Genomic DNA, 25724 nt, shown 5'->3' with positions numbered 1-25724 from the left:
ACAACTCAAATAATTCTGGTCTAATTTTTTTTGCAGACTTTGAAAAGGCATTCGATTCGCTTGATCATTCGTATATGTTCGCTTGCTTAGAAAATATGAACTTCGGTGAAAGTCTCATCAAATGGGTAAAACTGTTCTATACCGACATTAATAGTATAGTTACTAACAATGGCTTCTTCTCAAACAGCTTTAACATTGAACGAGGGGTTCGACAAGGGTGTCCACTTTCATCATCGCTATTTATTATATGTATCGAGTATCTATCACATCACATCCAATCAAATAAACAAATAAATGGCATATCGCTAGAACCTGACGAAGAAATTAAACAGTCTCTATTCGCCGACGATGCAACTTATTTTTTAAATGACAATTATGACTCTTTCCATAACCTTATAGAGTCGCTAACCCTTTTCGGAATGACATCGGGTCTTAAACTTAACAAAAGTAAATGTACTGTGCTACGAGTAGGTAAATTAAAACAAAGTAATGTTCATCATAAAAAAGAAATGAAATTTAATTGGACATCCGATGAAGCCACTACGTTAGGAATTACATTTACAAACAATGAAAACGATACAGTTCTAAAAAACATACTGCCTAAATTACAGAATTTTAAAAATTGCTTAAAATCATGGCACCACCGTAAACTAACACTTATCGGAAAAAACACAGTATTGAAAACATTTGCACTTCCTAAATTAATTTATGTATTAACAGTTCTCCCAAATCCACCAAATGATATTATTAACGATATTAATTCAGCAATATTTAATTTCATATGGGACGATAAACCTGACAAAATTAAACGAACTCAGTTAATTCAACCCGTAGAAAATGGAGGTATCCACTTAACGAACATTGACTCATTCTTGAATGCAATCAAATGCAGCTGGGTTAAAAGATACCTAGATAGTACCAATACGAGTAAATGGAAATTATTCTACCAGAAAATTAAAAAAAAAATATGGTGATTCCTTACTGTTTGAATGTAACATCAGCAATAATATCTTACATGAATTTGCCAACGAAAACATATTTCTATCTAATGTTCTATCAGCATGGAGTAATGTTACTCATAACCTAGACTACCAAACCAACAGTAAAATTATTTTATGGAACAATAAAGACATAACTTCAAACAATAACACGTTTTTCTATAAACATTGGTTTGAACGAAACATTAAATATGTCGACCAATTATACGACGACAGAATTAAGGACTTCTACTCTTTTGATAATATATGTTACATATACGGAATACCTTCAAGTGATTTCCTGAAGTACTACACATTAATCATAAACATAACCAAACATATCAAATCTAAAATCAATACAAATAACACACCATGTACTCAAACAACATTCGTAGAAAACATACTTTCAAGACAAAAGAAAACGAATAAAATATTTTACACACTACAAATAAAAAAACCTACAGAAAACTCCAAAACCCAAAATAAATGGCAGGTCCTTTTTCGAGATCAAGAACTTAATTGGAAACACATATTTATCATGCCATATAAAGCAACTATTGAGAGCACACTGAGAAATTTTCAATATAAATACGTCCATAGAATTATAGCTACAAACAAATATCTCTTCAAATGCAAATTATCTAACTCCAATTTATGTGACTTCTGCGGTGAAAACATCGAAACTATAGAACATCTATTTTGGGAGTGCAAACACATCCAGCCTATTTGGAATCAATTAGCATCCTTTCTTGAACAACAACAGCTAAACGTTAAACTATCCTTATTAAGTGTTAGTTTCGGAATTAACTCATTAAAATCAATACATGGTAATAATATTGTGAATTTTATTCTTATATTGATGAAATATTTTATCTTTCACATGAAATACAGGAAACAAATACCAAATTTTAATTGTTTTATCCATAGTCTTAAACTCAAAATCCAGATTGAGAAAGAAATAGCCCTCAGTAATGACACTTTGCAGATCTTTGAACAAAAATGGAATCGAATTAAATTCTCATAATGCTTGTCCACTTATATACTAATCACTCTTATGTAAGTTTTGCTTTTCCATGTATTTTTCTTTTCATTTTTTTTTTTTTAGTATTATTCACACCAAGATTTATTTTTTTTTCTAAAAACTTTATCAGGCATAGTTTATGTATACTTTGTTAAAACCATTGTTTGCAAATGAATAAAACATGTATGTATACAATATATGCTTTAAAATGAATAAAAAAAAAAAAAAAAAAAGAAAAAAAAAAAGAAAGAAAGAAAAAAAAAATTACACTTAAGTTCCACTTATTACAATAAATTTCTAGGTTGTCTAAAGATTGCTGTAAGCCTTCTTTGGTTTCGGAGAAAATAACTGCATCGTCCGCAAATAGGAGTAGATAAACCGATAATTGATCAAGTGTTATACCAGCGTTTAAACCGTTTTGAAGACTGAATTCTATATCATTCACAAAAAGTGAGAACATGATCGGCGATGTTATTTCCCCTTGCAATAGTCCAACGTTGCTACTAAATAAGTCAGAAAGGGAACTCATGTGTTTAACTTGTAGTTTCACCTCATTGTACATCGAACGAATAATAGCCATTAGCTTGCCATCAACTCCTGATCGAATCATTTTGTACCAGAGCTGCCCCCTATTTATGACGGCATATGCTTTCCGGTAATCGATATAGCAACAAAAGAGTTTATGTTTATTATGCAGCTGTTTTTCGATTAAGGCATTGAGAATAAAAATTGCGTCGGCTGTGCTACAATTCGGTTTAAAACCAAATTGTGCATCCGTTATGATATCATATGATTCTGCCCAAGATTTTAAACGTTCATTTATTATTCCAGTGAACAGTTTAGCAAAGCAGCTTATCAGCGTGATGCCCCTGTAATTGTTAGGGTCGGAAACATTTCCGCGTTTATAAATTGGTAAAATCACTCCGGTCGACCAGCTTTTTGGGAATAGTTTAGTATCTAAAATGTAGTTAAATAATATTTCTAAAGGTCTGGCTATAAAATCGATTGTTTCTTTGAAATATTCGTAAATAATATTGTCATGTGAGGCCGCTTTGTTAGAATTAAGACGCTTTATCCCTTTTTTAATTTCTTCTAATGAAAAAGGTTTATCAAGTTCCGGATATGAGCTGGGCTTGTTTTCAATACGATCGAATTCTTGTAAGAATTCGTCATATTCATTACTGTTAGCATTGACATCAGTGTCAGAAGATAAAGTTCTAAAGTATTCATAAAATTCGTGAATCGATACATTTTCCGCGTTCGAAGCTGGTGATTTCTGCTTAAATAATTTCCAAAATTCGCGTGGCGCTTTACGACTCAAGTCATTCATTTGCCTGCCTTGTGCATGTTTATACCTTGATTTAGTTTGTCTACAAAAATACTTATAATCTTTCTTCGAAGCAAGCATTGCAGCCCTCGAATTTTCATTTTTTTGTAAATTATATTCATAAACTGTTCTTAAATAGTCCGCCCGCTTTTGTTTGCATTCATCATTAAACCAGCGTTGTTTGATCTTGTCTTCTGATAAGAAACACTGATTTTTCGTATTACTAACTCGTTTGAAATACGGTTCACCGCGTGTATTAATAAAGTTAGTGAATATCGATACCAATAGATCTGGGTCGCAGCGTGAGTCAACGCCTGATTGCAAACTGTGCTCTAAATCTTGGACCCCACCCGCTATATCTTGTAAAAACTGGTCTTTAAACTCCGATTTCCACGCAAAGTGTATGCGCGGATTATTTTCACCGTTATCACTCAAATTGTTCGCGTTCAGAGCAAATGTCAGTGGGGCATGGTTGGAAAATTCGTTAAAATCGTGGACTTTAAAGTCGGCTATATCTTTAAAATGCTTAGCTGGAGTTTCACTTCTTTATATTGTATGATGTTAAGAGGTAGTCGACTGTACTTTCCCCATTATTTGTATAGCAAGTTAATTTACCGATGCCTTTATCTTTAAAAAGTCTACCATTTACTATTCTGATATTAGTAGATTTACATAAATCTAGTAGATAGTCACCGAATCTGTTTGAGCCTCGGTCACAGGCTGACCGTTGGAGTGGAGTGTCTATTTCTAAAAAATCAATATCACAAAGGTTTCGATCATTGACAATAAAATCGGCCTTATGTCCGGTCCTGGCGTTTGCATCGCCAGTAATAAATACTTTGCCTCTATTATTGAAAAATGTAACATCTGATTCTAATTTTGAGAATAAATCTTCCTCATACATATCATGAACAACTGAATTTTCTGGTGGAATATATATAACTGCTAAATATATATCGGAATCATTTTTAAAATATGTTTTATCAAGTTTAAGCCATACTATACAATCTAAATCATTTCTTACTAATGAAACTCCTTTTCGTATAGTGTCTTTTATGTATATAATAATCCCGCCGCTGGAACGTTTCGCTCTGCGATGTTGGTAGCGTCTATATGAGTGTATTGGTCTACTATAACCATTGAGGTTAATAATAGATTTATTGTAATGTTAGTCCATGACTCTGTTAGGCAAATAATGTCATGTTGGCACAGGAATGAGGTGAATTTCAAATCACTCCGTTTTGAAATAGTTAATCCCTCAATATTCCATGAGACGACGTTTATAGCAATATATAATATAAGACCACCAAAATCATTAGTTCAGTCAATCAGTAGGTCTTGCAGCTGCACTGGCAATTAGTATCAGCTTGCCATGATAAATATCAGACACAACAGCCACAGAGCTTCATTATTTTAGGTGTTCTTGAGGAATCGCACAAGTCATGAGGATTATAAGACACCTCCACCAACAACATCATTTTTTCAGATGATAAGTGGGTCTTTCACTGTTAAAATGTTATTATTCTTACTTAGTCATAAACGATACACGACACCACCATGATAATTAGTTAAATCAATAAGTTGACAAAGTAAATAATGGGCTATTGTTAACAATAGGCATTTAAGCACATGAATTTTAAACAGCGATTTACTTGGGATAGTTTTCATTGTTTGATATAATTACTTGCACCCTTAATGTCCAGAATACAATATTGTACAAACAATAGTTTTTGCACTCGTTACGAACACCCTCATCAGGGCCGTACCCAGGAAATGTTGACTGGGGGGGCCCAAATAGGGAGGGTGCGGGAAGGGATGCCCCTCCCGAATAGATATTTTTTATTAGGCACTGTTCAATGTGAATTTTAATGCATATAGAAACATATGTTGTGTTATAAATTTATGGATATATAACAAGTAAATCAGCACCTTTCTGAAGTCTAAAGCTTTAACCATTACTGGCCGTCCATAAAGTATGTCACGCTCCAGGTGGGGGGAAGGGTGAGTAAGAAAGTGACAGTTTGTGCCATGGGGGAGGGGAGTCAGGCCATGTGTGATGTCACACATTTGTTTAAAAAAATGTATAATTTATTTATTATTTCTTTAGTAGAATTTAAAAATAATTTTCAAAATTTTGTGAAACATTTGAATTAGTTTTATGTCAAAATAAGACGAATTGCGTATCTCCTGATTCTGTTGTTCGAATGTTTAATAGGCAACTTGGCTGGGCCGGCTTATTCAATTGGCACAACCTCCACACAGATTTCAATGACGAAATAATTGGACTGTTCCATTTTTAGTTAGTAAAGGGTTGAAAGAAAATCTAAATTTTAATTTCGTTTTTATTAGAGGTTAACACGTGGATAAATATTCCTACTGCTCATCGTAACAACCCTACAGTTATAAAAGCCTTTAATGTGAAAGTTCTTTTACCGGTAAGTGAAATTTTAATACGGTTTTATAATGAATTGAGTTTTAGATTAAATTTAAATTAAGTATTGATTTAAAAAGAATGTTCGAAAGTGTGAGTTTTTGACGTACTTTAATGGAGGGGGGTCCAAGATTTTGTAACAGTTTGTGACATGCCGGGGTAAAAATGGTAAAAAAAAAAGCGTGACATGCATTATCAACGACCCCTTGGTGTGAAATTCATACACAAGTTTAAAGTTTTAGATTTCAGAAATGTATTACACTTTATAAAGAATATAAAAACACCTTTGAAACTAAAAAATCTTTATTATGAAATGTAACATAAAGTATGACTGTAGAGGAGGTTTGATTTCAAAGAGAAAATACTACTATGGTTATATGTCAGTAACTGACATATAACATACTAGTATTTTCTCTTTGAAATCAAACCTCCTCTATTTAAATTTCAAAGTAAATTCATTATAAAATGTTTATCATCTACAACACCGTTTTCACAGAAATGTTTAATAAGCTATGACTCTAGGGGAGGTTTGAATTCAAACGAGAAATCACTATTATCGTTCAGACATACGACCTTCTGTATCAGTTCCATCCATTCGCGGTTTCTCTTTCCTTGTCCAATCAAAAGACGTGTTACACCCACCATCAAAAGATGAAGCATTGAGCACAATGGGTAATTGACAGATCAGGGATGTGTGTACAAGGTGATAAGAAAACATTGCCTTGGGGCTTATCTCCACTGGCGAGTAAATTAGCGCTAATCCCCTTGTGTATCAGGGGCAATAAAACACATCTGCACATTTGTATTGCAGGGAATTGTACTGTAGGCCCTTTCATGTGAGAAAATTTGCAGTAAACCCATTATTAAAAAATCATAACTCGACAGCCAGCTGGGGGGGGGGCCGGGCTCCTGGGCCCAGTGCCTGGGTACGGGCCTGCTCATTCTGTACTTTTAAAGTTAACAAAAAAACGAAAACAATGAATACATTAAGTGTAAATTGTATTCACAAGCTTGCAGCGGTCTAACAATACCTACTCTAAAATCTTATGTTACTATCAAATGAATATACATATGTTCACATATGTTAATCGTGATGTTTTTGCGGAGTAGTGTTCCAATGGTCAATATTATTGAAGTATCGAAAAGTATTAGGACGACGAGATAACAACCACAATTACTGCGGACATATAGCCACATTGCAGGACTTGGACCAGAATACGCACGACCCTATCCTCGATGACGACCATGAAGTCTTCTGACAAATCCTAAATAAAATAAAATTATGTAATAGATATGTGTGTGAATAGTATGTTGTTTTATACCGTTATATTTGTGCGTTAAATTTTAATATTGTGCACTTTTGCATGTATTGTAAGTGATTTGTTTGCATATATTACAATTCTACGTCCGTGGGTCAGTTTATTTTATCAATATTGTAAATGTATTAAATATAAAATGTAAGATAAATCGCACTATAAATCGCTTCAAATGCATTTAAAAAAACACATGGACCATAAATAAGTAAACATAAAATATACAAAAAAACTCAATACAACATCGCTTGAAGTGCGTTAAAATACCCATGTACTGTATACTTATTATGAATAAATAATCTTCAAATACATAAATTGTGTGTTTAGCTTTGACACTTACAGATGCTGAAGTTGCTTTATAGTTTTCACCTATCATTCACACCTCTACGACACATTCTATGTATTATTACTGATACGACTAAGTACGCCCTTTGAACACAAATATCAGTGTACAAAACTGTAGTAGGATGAAACCTCCATACTCCTAACGAAATTGTGGAATGTAACCTATCATCTTCAATTTCCAACTTTCGCTTTCAAGGGTTTGTTATCAAGTGTTTATTTAGCATTTTTACACAAAACACACGCACTTTGACATATTTGGTTACGGTAGAAATCTTTCTTTAAGAAGCATTTGTTTCTTAAGATGTTTTTGTTTGATCTAAGTCGAGTTTATAGTCGATGACATTTTACTTTCTAAAATGAAAAGTAGTGGGTGGGGTAATGTAAAATAATAATTCGTTATATAAGCTTTATATATAAACTTTGAAAAATTAGCACAACACAAATAGTTTATACTTCAGTGATACATAAAATTGAATTACTTCAAATGAAATCTTTCTAATAAATCTTTCTATATTCACCTGAAAAGCGAATTTTATTGGGAACTTATAGACCTTACATCGTTTTTAACAAATGTCTGAACAAATCATCTCATATCGGGATGCCGGGACAAGAGCCCAAAAGCAGGACTGTCCCGCCGAGATCGGGACGGCTGGCATGTATGCTCTAAAACCAACCACTGCTCAAAAAAAAGAACGACTCAACAAGAACCTACCATATTTAAAATTATCTTCCACAGTCCCCAAGAATTGACCTTATCGCGATGACGTCACAAAAGGGGCAGTCCCTTAGCGACGGTGAAAACAATGCCCTAGATACAGTCGATTTCAGGGGTTTTTTTTAGAAAAAGGGGAAGACGCTGGACGCTGAGTAAAAGGGGAAAATCGAGCGCGAAAGAGACATATTTGGGGAAAAAATAAAAACTGTTCATTTCAATGTCTATAACTGACCTACAGACTTCAGGTTTTTTTTTAGAAAAAGAGTCATGTCTCTGACCTTTTTGTTCTTAAACACATGAACAAGTATGATATTAAAGTCAAAGTCCTAAATAAAGTTGCAGGGGTAGATCTAATAATGGGAAATGTTTTCAACTTGGGCCGGGGAACGATGTCAATATTGTGATTTCAATTTCATGATGAATGGGTTGACGATTTAGATCTGCTACAGTATTGGAAGGGAAAGGTGCGGCAGCTGCCGATTGTCTACTTTCACTTTCACAATAATCCGACAGTATTAATCGATGTTGATTACATGTACCTCCGAATCCTGCTGGGTTTCAACGGTTTTTGATGATTCATTCTTAAAAAATACGTCAACGCAATTAATATTTTCAGAGTCCGAACGTTTTATTTTGTTCGTGTATGAACGCCAATTGTGAGACTTTTTCTGTTTTAACGTTTATATCTTGGCTTTCACATAACCCGGATGAAAATTCGACTGGTTTCCGGTAATTAATTGACGAAACACCCTTCTCGCGCAAGACCGAAATCCAGTAAAATAGTCACATGATTAATACGATTAGTTGCCCGGTTTCCATGACGTAATTTAAGAGCTATATATAGAATCACTGGGATTCCCAGATTTGAGTGTTCGTCGGGAGAGAGAGAGAGATCGTTGTACATGGTACAAATTGGATAAGCGTCGACTTCCCAAAAGAAAAAAAAAATTCTTTGAGGGTAAAATATTATATTTTGGTGAAAAATTATATTTTTGGAGGGGAAATGGTATTTTTAGGGGAAAAATTCTGGTAGGGGAAGACGCCGAATATCGGCGTCACTTTCTTAGTAAAAAAAAACCCTGGATTTACCACGCTGATTGAGCACCTCTGCTGATATTTCGTCAATTGCATTCCTATTGGGAAGTCGATAGGTAATTAAATGTCCTGTAATTGGTGTTTAAAATGTCTTTTTACTATTATGAAGGGTTAGATTGCACTTCGAAAGCCCGATATGATCAGAAAATAAAACTAATTGGACTTAATGATCCGTACAAATTGCAAGCTGGATGTTGGAAAAATGACCCGACCAAGTGGCCAATGATCGAGTACGGCGACATTCATGATTAGCTTTCTCACTGAGACACCGGGTAAATTCGTTTATTCTGTAATAATGGGAGTATCCTTGTAGATGTTGATGTAATGAGTATTGTCGTTCTTTTCAGGGTTCATTCATCTTCGAACATTATAATTATATTTCTACTATGTCAATTTATCATGCTAATGTGAAGCTGTAAAATACGTAGGGACATCTGGTACATGACTTACTGAAAGCCTTAGTTGTGTTCATTGTCATGAGTACGAGTGACAAATATTAAAATTAACACACATATATCTGTATAAATATTTGTTTTTCAAACATTATTTACCCCCGTTGCTGTCAAACGTAATTTCTTTTTTATGATGTTGATCGTTTATTGTCGTAACATTAAATCTTAATACGGAATGACGTCTTTTTAATTAACTGATACACGCTAAATACGTTACTTGTTTTTTACGTAAATTTTATAATTATTAAATACTTTAATAAATTAATGGGGCTAGTATCTTTACGGTGTAAATTTCTGATAATCTAAATTGGACATGACTTTATATTTGACCATATGTCACATATCTAATTTAAGCAACTGTTAAGTACATCGGCGTTAATTATTCATCCAAATGACTGCTTAATACTACCAGAAAGAGGAGACATGGTGGCATCAATCGTGTTAAATGACACTGTCTGGACCACCCAGTGTGGTTTATGACACCTTTTTCTCAGTTAAGTTTGGACAATATTTGATCAAAACGAGATAATCGGATTATGCAAAACAAAAGGGCAATTAAACAACAGAATACAAAGGCTTACACGATTTTAAGACTGATGCAAACAATCAAATGAAAAATATTGCATTTAATTTAATTAAATGTTTATTTAAGGTGTCAACGTGTTTTATAAAGCAACTGTATATTCAATTATTTCGGCATTAAAAATTTGGCTTAAATGACTGCTCAGTATGACAAGAGATGACATAGAGGTATCATAAATTGTGTTTAATGACCACATGTGGTTTATGCAGAGCCCCAAGTATAGGTCCCCAGCTGGCTTTATGACACCGTGTTTTCTTTGTCTGGACAGTCTCCGATCATAACGAGATAATCGGTTTGTGATGAAGAAAGGGGCATTCAATTACCTAACATGGGGAAACAAAAAGTGTCGAAATTGGTGTGAATTAAATAAAAACAATAACTTTTATCATGAGAATTTATTTAATACGTAACAAGGTAATAAGGTAACAAATTTAGAGGTTCAAATCAGCTACTATATGTTGCATATATTTAAAATTTATTGGTTGTTTGTTTTCATCCTTATTTGTGTTCGTTCATGAAATTAAATTTATTATGAAAGAATTTCTATTTCTGGGTATTTTTATTCTGAAAAATGGTCGCGAAGATGTGCCTTAACTGTAGAAAATTGTGAGCAGTGTTAAATATTTCAATGCAAATAAAATGGCGACAGCGCTTTTGTTTTCACTGTCGTCAAGGAGAATGTAACTCTAACTGACGCAAGTGCCCGGATGTTGCGATAAGGTCAATTGATCTTAATAGCACGATACCAGCTGGCAACATAGGGATAAAAGTAAAAAAAAAAATACAACAAATTTTGGATGGGGGGAATTTTTTAGCTGAAATAGTGGGAAAAGTATACTATTTTTAGGGGGAATGAGGCCGAATTTACGCCTCCAAAATCGGTCAAACGAGGGCCCTGGATTTATTTAATGAAAAATTCATTTCAGACTTTGCATAAAACTTTATTGCTTTTTTATAAATACTTCTGATGTATGTATCAGCTTAAAGGTAATATACAAATTTACAAGGCAAAGAAAACTTAATGATTTTAACGTGCATAGTCTGAGAGATATTCATAAGCGATTCTTTGTAACATGTCAGAACAACGCAGATTTTCTTATTGAAAAGGACATACATGTATCTGCCTTCTGCTTATACATTATTGTTTTTTTTATAATTCTCATTTTACATATCATTTTAAAGGTAATATAAAAATGTACAACTTCTTTATTTTAAGGTGAATAGTCTCGGAGATATTTACTATGGAATCTTTGTAACATTTCAGGCCGATGCAGATTTTCTTATTGAAAAGTACTATCGTCCTTTGCCCGTAACTTGACATTTTCTTAATAAACATTTCATGTTTGAATATCATGTGGGAAGTTATGTAATAAGCTAATAGAGAAAATATATAAGTCGATTTCAACTGCTGCCATTCACAGGAAATTCAGTATAGAAATGTGACAGATTTCAGGCCCTTACATAGACACTTTTTATGCCTCTGGTAGGGTGGAATATAGCATTTGAAATGTCCGTCAGTCAGTATGTCAGTTGATCCGTCCGAAAACTTTAACATTTCTCAGAACTTTTGCAATATTGAAGATAGCAACTTGATATTTGGCATACATTTGTATCTCATGAAGCTGCACATTTTGAGTGGTGAAAAGTCAAGGTCATCCTTCAAGGTTAAAGGTCCAATATATGGCTTCAAAGCGGCGCAATATGGGGGCATTGTGTTTCTGACAAACACATCTCTTGTTTATTTACAAGTTCATATCTGCCCTTTGCCTTAAACTGTAATTTGATTAATGCTCCTCAATCAAGTATTATTTTAAGGTTAATATAAAAAAAACTTAAGGCTGGAATATAATTTATGAATTTATTTTATATTAAAGTTAAACTGTTCTCCTTTTGTTCTCTTTGTTTCCTAAACTGATCTTTACAGAATATTACGCTAGTCAATTTTTCCAAGAGTTTGTATCACTCGAGTGGCTTGTAAAAGCATTACTGTCACAATATAAAAAACATGATAAGATGATTATTTGTTTGTTGTGCATTGTCAAAATGTGTTGGATGAGTACCAAAACAGTTTTGGGTGGATGAAAAACATGGCCGCAAATGGGTGGGGCGTTTTGTTATAAGCTCAACTGAGCACAACGTGCTCATGGTGAGCTTTTGTGATCGCCTTTTGTCTCTTTTGCGTCATTAACACAACTTCTTTAACACTCTAGAGGTCACATTTATTGTGTAATCTTTATGAAACATGGTCAGAACATGTGTCCCAATGATATCTTGGACAAGTTTGATAATGGTTCCAGGTGGTTGAAAAACATGATTGTCAGGAGGTGTGACAGTTTTTCTAATAGTAAATCCTTGTAAATACTCTCGATGTTTTGTGGCCAATCTTCATGAAACTTAGTCAAGCGGTAGCTCTAATGATGGGTCACTATCATTGGGGTCACTAGGTCAAAGATCAAGATCACTGTTAAAATTAGTTTGACAATCATTTCTGATCAACACATTGACCGATTGGCTTGATACTTCACATGTGCATTTGCCTTGGACAGTAAATGACCCGTATCAAAATTTGGGTCACTAGTTACAAGCCCTGTTTAGGGGGCATGTCTCTCCGTCTTCAGAACTCTAGATAGTGCATGTCCAGACCATGTGCCCCACCAATATCTTGGATGAGTTTGCAAATTGTTTCGGTTGTTTGTAAAACCTAGATCCATTCCGTTGGTAAACATGACTGCCTTGGGGCAGGGCATTTTTCATATGGCTTTAGTAAAACCTTTTTGACACTTGGTCACAGGGTTGGCACCAATCGACCGCTCCCGGTTTTAACAGGCGGTTTTTACCGCTTAAAACCGCCCTGGTCAATACTCCCGAAGTGGTCATTACTGGTCAATACTGGTCGATTGAACTTCACCCCCAATTTTAATTTATATTCCATGCCTAATTAAACAATATTGATAATATAAATTAAACAGACATGTTGCCAATAATGTCTTAAGCTATTAATACCCACTATTTTATACATGTTCATGCAATTTGTAGGCCAATCTCTCAAAATTTTGCAAATAAGTCAAAGTTGGTCAATTTGATTTTTCTGGTTGATTGAACTTTTTTTCAATTCTAATGAATTATGATGCTCAGATAATTCTGTGCTTGATTCAACAAGAACCTGTCAATTACTGTGTATGAGTTGTTCCTCATACCCCACTGTCCCCACAGTCTTCTAACAGTCTTCTCACCTATACAGGTTGGGGCACCCAAAACTCATAATAGAGCCTTAAATGGCACCTTTTTGACACAATCCTTACTTGTCATGTATTCTTGCATTGATTTCTCTAAATACTTTTAAAACAAAAAAATGAAAAAAATTTTTTTTTATTGATATAAGACAAAAAACATAATAAGAAATAATTATTAAAAGAAAAAAAATAATTGAAAAGAAGAGTAGACCCACAACTGGAAAACATTATTTGTTGGCAAAATCAAGAACTTTGATTGTTTATTCATTTGAATACCAATTGAACTTTTTAATATGAAAGGGAAAAAAACCGTCTTAATATAGAAAGGAAACAAGTTAGAAGTAACTATTAAATTAATAGCAAGTACAATGTAATCTTCTTGTGTGAGTGATATGAAATAGCCTAAGGGCAGATTTGCTTAATTGTCAATATCAGAGACATAACACTGCATGCATTTTATTACCAACTAAGAGGCCAGATTTATAACGCTAGAATACACAAGAGTTCTGTTTGTCCATCTGCTTATCAAATAGATACATCAATAGATAAGTGAAATGCTATGGTACCTACAATAGTAATAATACTTTAGTAACAGATGTGATACACTGAGATAAAGATATTGCCTTAGTCCTTATGTATCGAAGGCTGTTTCCATAAATAATAAAGAAGTAACTTTTTACAGCTTTAAAGATTTTTTTTTACAATAAATAACTCAGAAAAAAGTTTATCAATTACAGAATAATTATTGATTTAATACAAAATGGCTCCTTTGTAATGTTTAAATGCTACATTTTTCAATCGACCAGTATTGACTAGATATGACCAGTATTGACCGCCGGCCCGGTCAATACTCAATAGACCGGTCAATATGCCAACCCTGCTTGGTCAGAACATGTGTTCTAATGATAGCTCAGCTGAGTTTGAAAATGGTTATGGTTCGTTAAAAAACATGGCAGCCATGGGGCGAGGAATTTTTTTTATATAGCTATTATAATCATAGTGAAACACTGTTAACACATTCGAGTAACATTTTTAGTGCAATATAAATGAAACTTGAAATTGAAATGAAACAGTGTTTGGTTTGTTTTTAGATGTTAACACTATTGATGTACACAAGCCATCTTAAATCGAGACCCATGAGCCTGAGACGTGGGCCTGAGAAACTGTAAAGTGCCCCCGCATGCGCAACAACAACAAATAATAACCTGCCGGCAAGAACATAATTGTTATTTCCAAGGTGAATATTTTGAGTTTTTACGTATATAATTCATTTAAATGATATGTGTTCAAAAGTGTAAGGCATTATCTCTCTTATTTTGAATATTGATAAACAAGATTTGTTTAAGCAACAGAGTTTGATTTCCCAATTCGTTCAGAATTGATGAGATAATTGGGGTTGGTGTGCTAAGTGATTTTTTATTTTAAGTCTAGAGAATCTTTGAAATTTGCTTCTCTAAAACACATACGCTTAGTCATATAGATAGCTGCGGGTACTATTGGGGCGAGTTAAACAGCTGTTTAACAGATAACTGAAAATAAACTCCTTTGTCGGTCCTTGACGTCTGGTTTCGAGGCAATTTTAAAATCAATTCTATTTTTAGACTTTCTGGGCATAACTTACGGACATAAAATCCGATCCTTTAGGAAAACAGTAAATAACAATCAGCTCGTGTTACTCATTACTAAAATCAGACTAGGGTCACTCTTAATCTATGGACTGATATGCCCGTTTTCAGCCACGGTGAACAATAATGGCCATAGTTTTTTGATTGGTTGACAATATGTATTTAGTTTTTGCGGTTGTTGTTTCTAACAATGGGCATATGAAAAGAGGATAATGGATAGACGCAAACAAAATATTTTTCGGATTTGAAACAATTATAGTGCATTTCTTGTCCCTTTAAAGTGCTTTTATCCAGAAGTTTTGGGGGCAACCGGTCTAGCACCTGGCCAAGACGTCACCCTGGACTCCACTGGAAGCCTGCCAGTCTTCTGGTCCACGTGTTTATTAGCTCCACTGGCCAGAGGCCAGTGGGGCTTATGTCATGGTCCTGTGTCCGTCGTGCGTGCGTCCGTGCGTGCGTGCATTAACTTTTCCACAAAACATCTTCTTCTCCTAAACTACTGGTCCAATTCTGATGAAATTTCACAGGAATGTTCCTGGGGTGAACCTTTTTCAAATTTGTTCAAATTATGACCCTGGGATCAAATTTGACCCTACCCCGGGGGTCACAAAAATAAAAATTTGCTTATATAAGGCCTATTTTGTGAAAACTTTCAAAATCTTCTCGTCCATAATCATTGGGCCTAGGGCTATCAAATTTGGTTTGTAGAGACGTCTAATAGTCCTTTACCAAATTTCTTCAAATTATGCCTCTGGGGTCAAATTTGACCCTGCCCTGTGGGTCACAAAATTGAACATATGCTTATTAAAGGCTTATTTTGTGAAAACTTTCAAAATCTTCTCGTCCGTAACCATTGGGCCTAGGGCTATCAAATTTTGTATGTAGAGACATCTAATAATACTCTACCAAATTTCTTCAAATTATGCTCCTGGGGTTGAATTTGACCCTGTCCCAGGGGTCACAAAATTGAACATATGCTATTATAAGGCCTATTTTGTGAAAACTTTCAAAATCTTCTTTTCCATAACCATTGGACCTAGCGCTATGAACTTTGGTATGTAGAGACATCTAATAGTCCTCTACCAAATTTCTTCAAATTATGCCCCTGGGGTCAAATTTGACCCTGCCCAGGGGGTCACAAAATTGAACATCTGGTTATATAAGGCCTATTTTGTGAAAACTTCAAACTCTTCTCGTCCATAACAATTGGGCCTAGGTCTATCAAACTTGGTATGTAGAGACATCTAATAGCCCTCTACCAAATTTCTTTAAATATTGCCACTGGGATCAAATTTGACCCTGCCCTGGGGTCACAAAATTGAACATATTCTTGTATAAGGCCTATTTTGTGAAAACTTTCAAAATCTTCTCGTCCATAGCCATTGGGCCTAGGGCTATCAAATTTGGTATGTAGAGACATTTATAGTCCTCTACCAAATTTCTTCAAATTAGTCCCCTGGGGTCAAATTTGACCCTGCCCTGTGGGTAACAAAATTGAACATATGCTTATATCAGGCCTTTTTTGTGAAAACTTTCAAAATCTCCTCATCCATAACCATTGGGCCTAGGGCTATCAAATTTGGTAAAGACATCTAATAGTCCTCTACAAATTTATTCAAATTATGCCCCTAGGGTCAAATTTGACCCTGCCCCGGGGGTCTTAACATTGAACATATGCTTATATAAGGCCTATTTTGTGAAAACTTTCAAAATCTTCTCATCCATAACCATTGTGCCTAGGGCTATCAAATTTGGTATGTAGAGACAACTTATAGTCTTCTACCAATATTTTTCAAATTATGCCTCTGGGGTCAAATTTGACCTTGCCCCGGGGTCACAAAATTGAACATATGCTTATATAAGGCCTATTTTTGAAAACTTTAAAAATCTTCTCGTCCATAACCATTGGGCCTAGGGCTATCAATTTTGGTATGTAGAGACATCTAATAGTCCTCTATTAAATTTCTTCAAAATATGCCCTTGGGGTCAAATTTGACCCTGCCCCGGGTGTAACAAAATTGAACACATGCTTATATCAGGCCTATTTTGTGAAAACTTTCAAAATCTTCTCGTCCATAACCATTTGGCCTAGGTCTATCAAATTTGGTATGTAGAGACATCTAATAGTCCTCTACCAAATTTCTTCAAATTATGCCCCTGGGGTCAAATTTGACCCTGCTCCAGGGGTCACAAAATTGAACATATGCCTATATAAGGCCTGTTTTGTGAAAACTTTCAAAAACCTCTGAGTCTCGTCCATAACCATTGGAACTAGGGCTATCAAATTTAGTATGTAGAGACATCTAATAGTCCTCTACCAAATGTCTTCAAATTATGCCCCTGGGGTTAAATTTGACCCTGCCCCGATGGTCACAAAATTGAACATATGCTAATATAAGTAAGGCTTATTTTGTGAAAACTTTTAAAATGTTCTTGTCCATAACTGTATGGCATAGGGCTACCAAATTTGGTATGTAGTGACATGTAATAGTTCTCTTCTTAGTTTGTTCAAATTATGCCCCAAGGGTCAAATTTGAAACTGCCCCGGGGTCACAAAATTGAATATATGCTTATAAAGGTCTTATTTTTTGAAAACTTTCAAAAACTTCTTTTCCATAACCATTGGGTGTAGGGCTACCAAATTTGGTATGTAGTGACATCTTATAGTTCTCTACCAAGTTCGTTCAAATTATGCCCCTGGGGTCAAATTTGACCCTGCCCCGAGGGTCACAATATTGAACATACGCTTATATAAGGCCTATTTTGTGAAAACTTTCAAAATCTTCTTGTCCATAAACATTGTGCCTAGGGCTACCAAATTTGGGTATGTAGAGAAATCTTATATTTCTCTACCAAGTTTGTTCAAATTATGCCCCTAGGGTCAAATTTGGTCAAATTATGCCCCTGGGGTCAAATTTGACCCTGCCCCAGGGGATCAAAAAATGGAACATATGCTTATATAAGGCCTATTTTGTGAAAACTTCAAAAATCTTTCTGTCCTGCACAACCATCCAGCCTAGGGCTATCAAATTTGGTATGTAGTGACAATGACATCTTATAGTCCTCTACCAAATTTGTTCAAATGTTATCCCTGGGGTCAAATTTGAACCTTCTCCAGGGGTCACAAAACTGAACATATGCTTATATATTGCCTATTTTGTGAAAACTTAAAAAAATCTTGTCCATAACCATTAGGCCTAGGGCTACACAATTTGGTATGTAGTGACATTGTATAGTCCTCCACTTAGTTTCTTCAAATTATGCCCCAGGAGTCAAATTTGACTCTGCCCCGGGGGCCACAAAATCGATTATATGCTTATATAGTGCCTATTTTGTGAAAACTTTAAAAATTCTCTTGTTCTTAACCATAAGGAGGGCTACAAAATTTGGCATGTAGTGACATCTAACAGTTCTCTACCAAGTTTGTTCAAATAATGCCCCTGGGGTCAAATTTGACCCTGCCCGGGGGTCACAAAACTGAACATACGCTTATACGGGGCCTATTTTGTGAAAACTTTAAAAATATTCTTGTCCATAACCATTGGCCTTAGGGCTACCAAATTTGGTATAAAGTGACATCTAATAAATCTCTACCAAATTTGTTCAAATAATGCCTCTGGTGTCAACTTTGATCCTGCCCTGGGGGTCACAAAATTGAATTAACGCATATAAAGCGCCTATTTTGTGAAATCTTTAAAAATCTTATTGAAAACCATTGAGACTATGGCTACCAAATTTGGTATGCAGTATTATCTTATAGTCCTCTACCAAGGTTGTTCAAATTATGCCCTTTGGGTCAAATTTGAACCTTACCCGCGGGTCACAAAATTGAACATTATATACGCTTATATCTTGTTATTTTGTGAAAACTTTAAAAATATTCTTGTCCTTAACTCTATGACCTAGGGCTACCATATTTTGTATGTACATGTAGTGAGATATAGTAGTCCTCTACAAAGTTTGCTCAAATTATGCCCCTGGGGTTAATTTTGACCAAGCCCAGGGGTCACAAAAGTGTACATGTGCTTAAATAGGGCCTATATTTTAGTATTTGCACATGCAGAGAATATTTGTTTCAGCCTTTTTTCAGCAGTGGAGCGATACAGGGCCATCAGTGCCCACTTGTTTATTCTGGATTACTACATCAATTTCCTCAGAGTGCCCCATACCATCTATTGTTGGAAATTATTGTTTATTAACTAAACTTTAGTTATTTATCTAGTTAAGAAAATTAAGAATGATATGCTTTACGTTTCAGTTGGTTTGATTCTTTGAACAGACGATCTAAGTTTTGTAAAATATACTTATTAAATTATAGGACAAATAAAGAAACCAAGATAACATGATCAGAGGATGCTCACAGACAAGAACATTTACGACGTGCCATAATACCATCTTCTCCTCGGTTGTCCACAAACTAACTCTCTACTGAATGGTTCATTTAGTCTCCTGAGGATGGCTGCCGACACCAACATCTTCACCGATAAGCAGACCAATAACTGGTTCAAAGCGTGCATTGCCCTCAATTTGACAAAGGATGGATTGACTGACTTTGTTGTGACGGAATTGTTAAACGTCCAAACAATAGTTGGTAGAAGTTGTGGACAATGCTTTATTCAAAACCTTATACCGTGTCCAACTCAGGACGTGTGTAAAAAGAGGAAAGGAAATAATTGTTCTTTCCACAATTCACAACAACCAAAGTCATGCCAAACATGTGATAAAGTGAAACAAAATATCACATTGTTACACAGATTTAATGGGCCCAGTTGGGCAAACACTAAAGCTGAAAGATGGGCAATGGATCCGTGGGAAATCGGAAAATGCTACCTCCCAAGGGATGGATATAGCAGTGTATCCTCTGTGCAAGAATCTGACTTCAATGGTGTGGTAAGCATCATGTTGAACTGCACGCATTTCCAGACATGTCTCTCCGCCGCATGCCTGTGTCCACCTCCACCTGATAAGCGATGCCCGCTTGAGAAGGTAATCTTTAAATGTACCAGTCTAAAAGACTGAATATGTGTCTAGTTTAACAAAGTTAGTTTGTTAACTCATGAATTGTTCATATGTATATTTCTATGTGTTATGACGCTATGTATGTCATGCAATTATTTCTAAATGCATCAAATATACAAGTCTTAGTTAAAATAGTCTATGTATATTTAAGCATTTTTACAATCACATGTCTTCACTTCGACGCTGACAGTCCATGTGTGTAAAGGTTTACCTCAATTCTTCTTTTCTTGGTCCTTAACATCACAGCGATCCATTCTCACTCTAGGGGTCCTTAACGTCACAGGGATCCTTTTTCCCTCTAGGTCCGTCAAATAGGCCGAGATGTACGCCACACTGCGGACTGCAAGGTTACAGATGCTGATCTGCAGTACTTCTTTCTGACACTGACCACCCTACTTGCTGATCCAGTCCGCTTATTGCATGATTCCTCAGCAACAGAAGCGCGCAGGAAAATCAGTGATGTAAATTTATTGTATTTGTGTTGTTTGTCTCTTTATAAAGACGTATATAATATAAAGAATGCTTGCAATGGCCCCAGGAATATGTGTACTACATGTACAAGATGTTTGGTTGTATCATTAGAAAATTGCACTTGAATTATTTTCAATCGAAATATAAACACCAGTGCTCCAGCTAGGCCTAAATGGAAGAGTGCCCTGCCCTCCCTAAGCCCTGCCCTGCCCTTCCAAGGCAACGGCTTGCCCTTTTATTAACCAGGTTTTCCGAGGAAAAAACTGGTTATTAGATTTGCGAATGCGGGCGGGCTGGCTGGCTGGCGGGCTGGCGGGCGGGCGGAACAAGCTTGTCCGGGAAATAACTATGTTGTTCATTGTCAGATTTTAAAATCATTTGGCACATTTGTTCACCATCATTGGACGGTGTGTCGCGCGAAATAATTACGTCGATATCTCCAAGGTCAAGGTCTCACTTTGAGTTCAAAGGTCAAAAATGGCCATAAATGAGCTTGTCCTGGCCATAACTATGTCATTCATTGTGAGATTTTAAAATCATTTGGCACATTTGTTCACCATCATGGGACGGTGTGTCGCACGAAAGAATCACGTCAATATCTCCAATGTCAAGGTCGCCACGACTAAAAATAGATTTTTTTTAAAACAAACTTACAAAGGGGGTTAATTTTGTTTGTTCATTTCAAAAGTTCAGTTTGAGTTTTCTCCCTTTATCAGATTTTTTTTCACAATGAAAACCTGGTTTTGTGACAATTTTGTCCCTTGTTTATAATTTTTTAGACATTTTTATAATTTATAAACTCGTATTTTATTGTTATCAATTTATTTCTCATTGTAAACATTTATAAGCACGGTTTAATAATAATGGAAATTATATATTCTTACAATTATTCATTATATATAAATTAATATGCAACAGGGAGCATTCCAGCTTAGACCGCACGCTCAAAAGTGCCCTTTTGACAAAGGACTGCGCACTCGAAAGTGCCCTTGTGACAAAATAGCCCCCCTGCTCTTTTAAAATCCTAGCTGGAGCACTGTAAACACTGCTTTGATGAATATCACTGGACATACAATCAAAATCGTTGAGTGAACTAGAACCAATAAATTGGACCTACAAGGCAATCTAACTGTCATCAAATATCAATATAATGAAGCACATTAACAACTTTGAAATATTCAATCTGTTTGGTCAAAGATATTGAAAATCACATTATTGAACGGAGATATTGGAATCATATAATAACACGACAGTAAATAATTAATAGAACAAATTAAGGCTTTATTAAAACGGACGCATATATGCATTTAATAATTGTCAATATGGGAATTGTATGCCCCTCGTCCAAGAAGAAGGGGTTTATTGTTTTGCTGGATGTTGGTCGGTCTGTCTGTCGGTAGAGCAGTCTGAATCTCTGTATACCAGTTCGTTTCAGATCCATAACTCGTCAACGCATTGACCGATTGGCTATTGGCCTTTGAGAGTAGATGACCCCTATTGAAATTGGGGTCACTAGGTCAAAGGTTAAGGTCACAATCACACTAAGTGTGAAAATCGTTGCAGATCAATAACTCGTCAACAAATTGACCGATTTGCTTAATACTTCACATGTGCATTGGCCTTGAAAAGAAGATGACCCCTATTGAAATTGGGGTCACTGGGTTAAAGGTCAAGGTCACTATCACACTAAGTGTGAACATCGTTTCCCATCAATAACTCGTCAACTGATTCACCGATTGACTTGATACTTCACATGTGCATTGGCCTTGAACGGTAGATGGCCCCTATTGAAATTTGCAGGCTTTCTACTGGTCCCTACTTTTCGCTACTTTTTGTTCTTAACCTTTTTTCCCTACTTTTTTCAAAAATAACCCTATTATCCCTACTTTTTCATTTTGCAGGTAAAATAAATAAAATGTAAAATGAAGGCTTACCGGGGTACATGATTCTTCTTTAGATATTTTGCAGAATTTTGATTCATTATGAATCAGTTCAGATGTGTTTGGGGGATCACCTTTTGATGTCCATCCTTGAAAGCACCATGGCTCCTTGGCTAGTCAGTACAGAAATACTGGTCTTTAGGTAAGATGATTTCTTTTTACACTGTGAAAATACATGTATGTTCTATTTAATCATAACATATGTGCTTCTTGAAATAGAGGTGAAAGATATGCACGATTCATCTAGACTTTACACTCACTACCAAGTTTCTTTTTTTCACAATGATGCTACTAGCTGAGGGAACCCACAAATGCCATGCTGTGTTTTAAACCTTATGGGTTAAATTCGAAATTGCAGATGCTGCTTTCCTTTCTAACAAAATACATGTGAGTTTATATGTAAAGCTTGCTTTTTATGTCCCCCACTATAGTAGTGGCGGACATATTGTTTTTGCCCTGTCTGTTCGTTGGTCTGTCTGTATGTCTGTTTGCGCCAACCTTAACATTTTGCAATAACTTTTGCTATATTGAAGATAGCAACTTCATATTTGGCATGCATGTGTATCTCATGAAGCTGCACATTTTGAGTGGTGAAAGGTCAAGGTCATCCTTCAAGGTCAGAGGTCAAATATATGTGGCCAAAATCGCTCATTTTATGAATACTTTTGCAATATTGAAAATAGCAACTTGATATTTGGCATGCATGTGTATCTCATGGAGCTGCACATTTTAAGTGGTGAAAGGTGAAGGTCATCCTTCAAGGTCAGAGGTCAAATATATGTGGCCCAAATCGCTTATTTTATGAATACTTTTGCGATATTGAAGATAGAAACTTGATATTTGGCATGCATGTGTATCTCATGGAGCTGCACATTTTGAGTGGTGAAAGGTCAAGGTCATTCTTCAAGGTCAGAGGTCAAATATATGTGGCCCAAATCGCTTATTTTATGAATACTTTTGCGATATTGAAGATAGCAACTTGATATTTGGCATGCATGTGTATCTCATGGAGCTGCACATTTTAAGTGGTGAAAGGTCAAGGTCATCCTTCAAGGTCAAATATATGGGTCAAAATTGCGCATGTAATGTCACTTCTGCAATATTGAAGCTAGCAATTTTATATTTGAAATGCGTGTGTATCTCAAGGAGCTGCACATTTCGAGTAGTGAAAGGTCAAGGTCAAGGTCATCCTACAAGGTCAAACATCATATAGGGGGACATTGTGTTTCACAAACACATCTTGTCCTAAGTGTCATATTAATCATAAATAATTTTGTATGACCCCACAAAAAAGGGAGTTGGTGATTTGCTATTGTTTGTCTGTCCATCCATCTGGCTGTCCATAGCCCAAAGTTTGTGTGCCGCAGAACTCAAAAGTATAACTGCTAGAGCCATCTTTCTGTAAATAGTTGTCAGCATGTGAACTTGTATACCTGAGTATTTTGATGCAAGTGTATCAGATATCTATGAAGTTATGGCCCCTAATAAAGCAAACGATATGAATCTTTGTGACAGAGCCAAATTGTAGGGGCATCTGTGTCCTATGGACACACATCTACTTTAAAATTAATAAATTGATTAAAATTTGATTAACACCGTGGCATTTGTAGTTTGGTATAAGACACTGCATTTACCAACTGCTTTGACCAGCCTTGATTTGCTTTGTGTTAATACTATGTTGCAGCAGTGACATTCAGTCCGCTCATGTTATCTCGAAGTCCGCGGTAACAAGATAAAATATCAAGATAACGAGAGTTCGAGATATCCGATTAGGCGTTTTCAAAGACGAAAATTTACCTTGTTTTTAACATCTAAATACCTGCTAAGTGGTCTAACTTAAGCCGTCACCGTGTGGCATAATACTCTCTACCTGATACATACACGTTTTTACGAGGCACGATTAATTTTGCTATTTTAATGCTTAAAATGACGTTTAAAGTATTACAGAATTGCATGAACACATGCGGTTATAATTTTTCTAAACTGTCAAGTAAACATCCGGTAATGTTGCTATAAAAGTTATGATGCAATTGACGTCCAATCAAGACGCGGGTTTTCTATCTGAACATGCGTAAGTCACGTTCCGGAATACTGAAATGTACATGTACATTTTGTAGTTTGAAATGCAAAGTTCAATCGATTATTAGTCTATCGGCCTTTCGGCAGGCTGTGTATTAATTGCAGTTAATTGATGTTAAAGTGACAGTTAAAGTGACAGGCCTTACTCAATTGCTAATGGCTGAGGACATTACACACGTGTGATCATTGATGCAATTAACGGATCAATTTTCTACCTCACAGTATCAGGAGCAGCCGGGCGAAGTGGGACGGTGAAGTATCAAAGAAAAAATGTCTCACCTTTTGCCAACACTGGGACAGTTATTCGCACTTCGAGATTAACCACAGTAAATACATGTAAAATCGGGACTCGGGACAAAATTTTATATTGAGATATCGAATTATTCGACATAACGAACATCAAGATATGCGATGTTTATTTATATAGATAAAGAAGGAAAAAAGTTGGGACATTTAGCTTACTTCGACATATCGAGAGTATCGAGATATCCAATGTCGAGATAACGAGAGTTGACTGTACTAACAACTTAGATCCATACAATGTCCATTTTAGTACTATAGCTAGTCAGTTTCACTAACATAAAAATTACTCATTACCACTCTTAATCATTGTTGCAGGTGCTTAGTGTACTTGTCAATATTATTTCAAGTGACTTAAATGTGGATGATTTAGGGAACTGATTATTTTGTGATTTTTACAGAAGATCATGGTTGGTTTTCTGATTAATCCAGTATGTTTCTTATTGAGTTAATTAGCGAACAGGTGATCTTGCTATTAATAGCAAATATATCAACTTGCGAACATATGTTGTTGACATCAGTACACTAGCATCTTGTAGCTTATCTGCTTGTGCATGTTTATTTAGCTAGCTGTCTTTACAGGTATTAGATCCATTAGTTTTCCTGCATGCTAGTCAATACTAACCAGCCATAATGCCACATGGAATAACAAAATTTAATGCTTCCTGGCTTTGGAAAACAGACTTTTAATGGACATCAACTAAATACTTGGTGTGAAAAGGACTCCTCCTTTGACTTTGCTGGTTACTGTTTTCTTTGTAAGAAAACTATACAGTGTGGAAATACTGGTGCAACACA

At 35.5% G+C, this 25724-nt stretch overlaps 1 protein-coding gene across 1 annotated transcript in view; it reads left to right on the top strand.

The window, feature by feature from the left end:
* Nucleotides 1–7619: 7619 nt before the first annotated feature.
* The window catches only part of LOC127839721 (uncharacterized), an 89122-nt gene continuing 71017 nt past the window's right edge, over nucleotides 7620–25724 (top strand). Inside the window, exons 1-6 of the mRNA XM_052368105.1 lie at nucleotides 7620–8070; nucleotides 14584–14729; nucleotides 19436–20103; nucleotides 20439–20597; nucleotides 22565–22689; nucleotides 24849–24952. Coding sequence (XP_052224065.1) covers nucleotides 19573–20103; nucleotides 20439–20597; nucleotides 22565–22689; nucleotides 24849–24952 — 919 coding nt within the window. The 5' untranslated portion in view covers nucleotides 7620–8070; nucleotides 14584–14729; nucleotides 19436–19572. The remainder of the gene's footprint in view (nucleotides 8071–14583; nucleotides 14730–19435; nucleotides 20104–20438; nucleotides 20598–22564; nucleotides 22690–24848; nucleotides 24953–25724) is intronic.

Source organism: Dreissena polymorpha, chromosome 7 (genome assembly GCF_020536995.1).
Source record: "Dreissena polymorpha isolate Duluth1 chromosome 7, UMN_Dpol_1.0, whole genome shotgun sequence".
In the NCBI taxonomy this organism is placed as follows: domain Eukaryota; kingdom Metazoa; phylum Mollusca; class Bivalvia; order Myida; family Dreissenidae; genus Dreissena; species Dreissena polymorpha.
The sequence above is the reverse complement of the archived record's forward strand: the minus strand, read 5'-3'. Positions and strand labels throughout refer to the sequence as shown.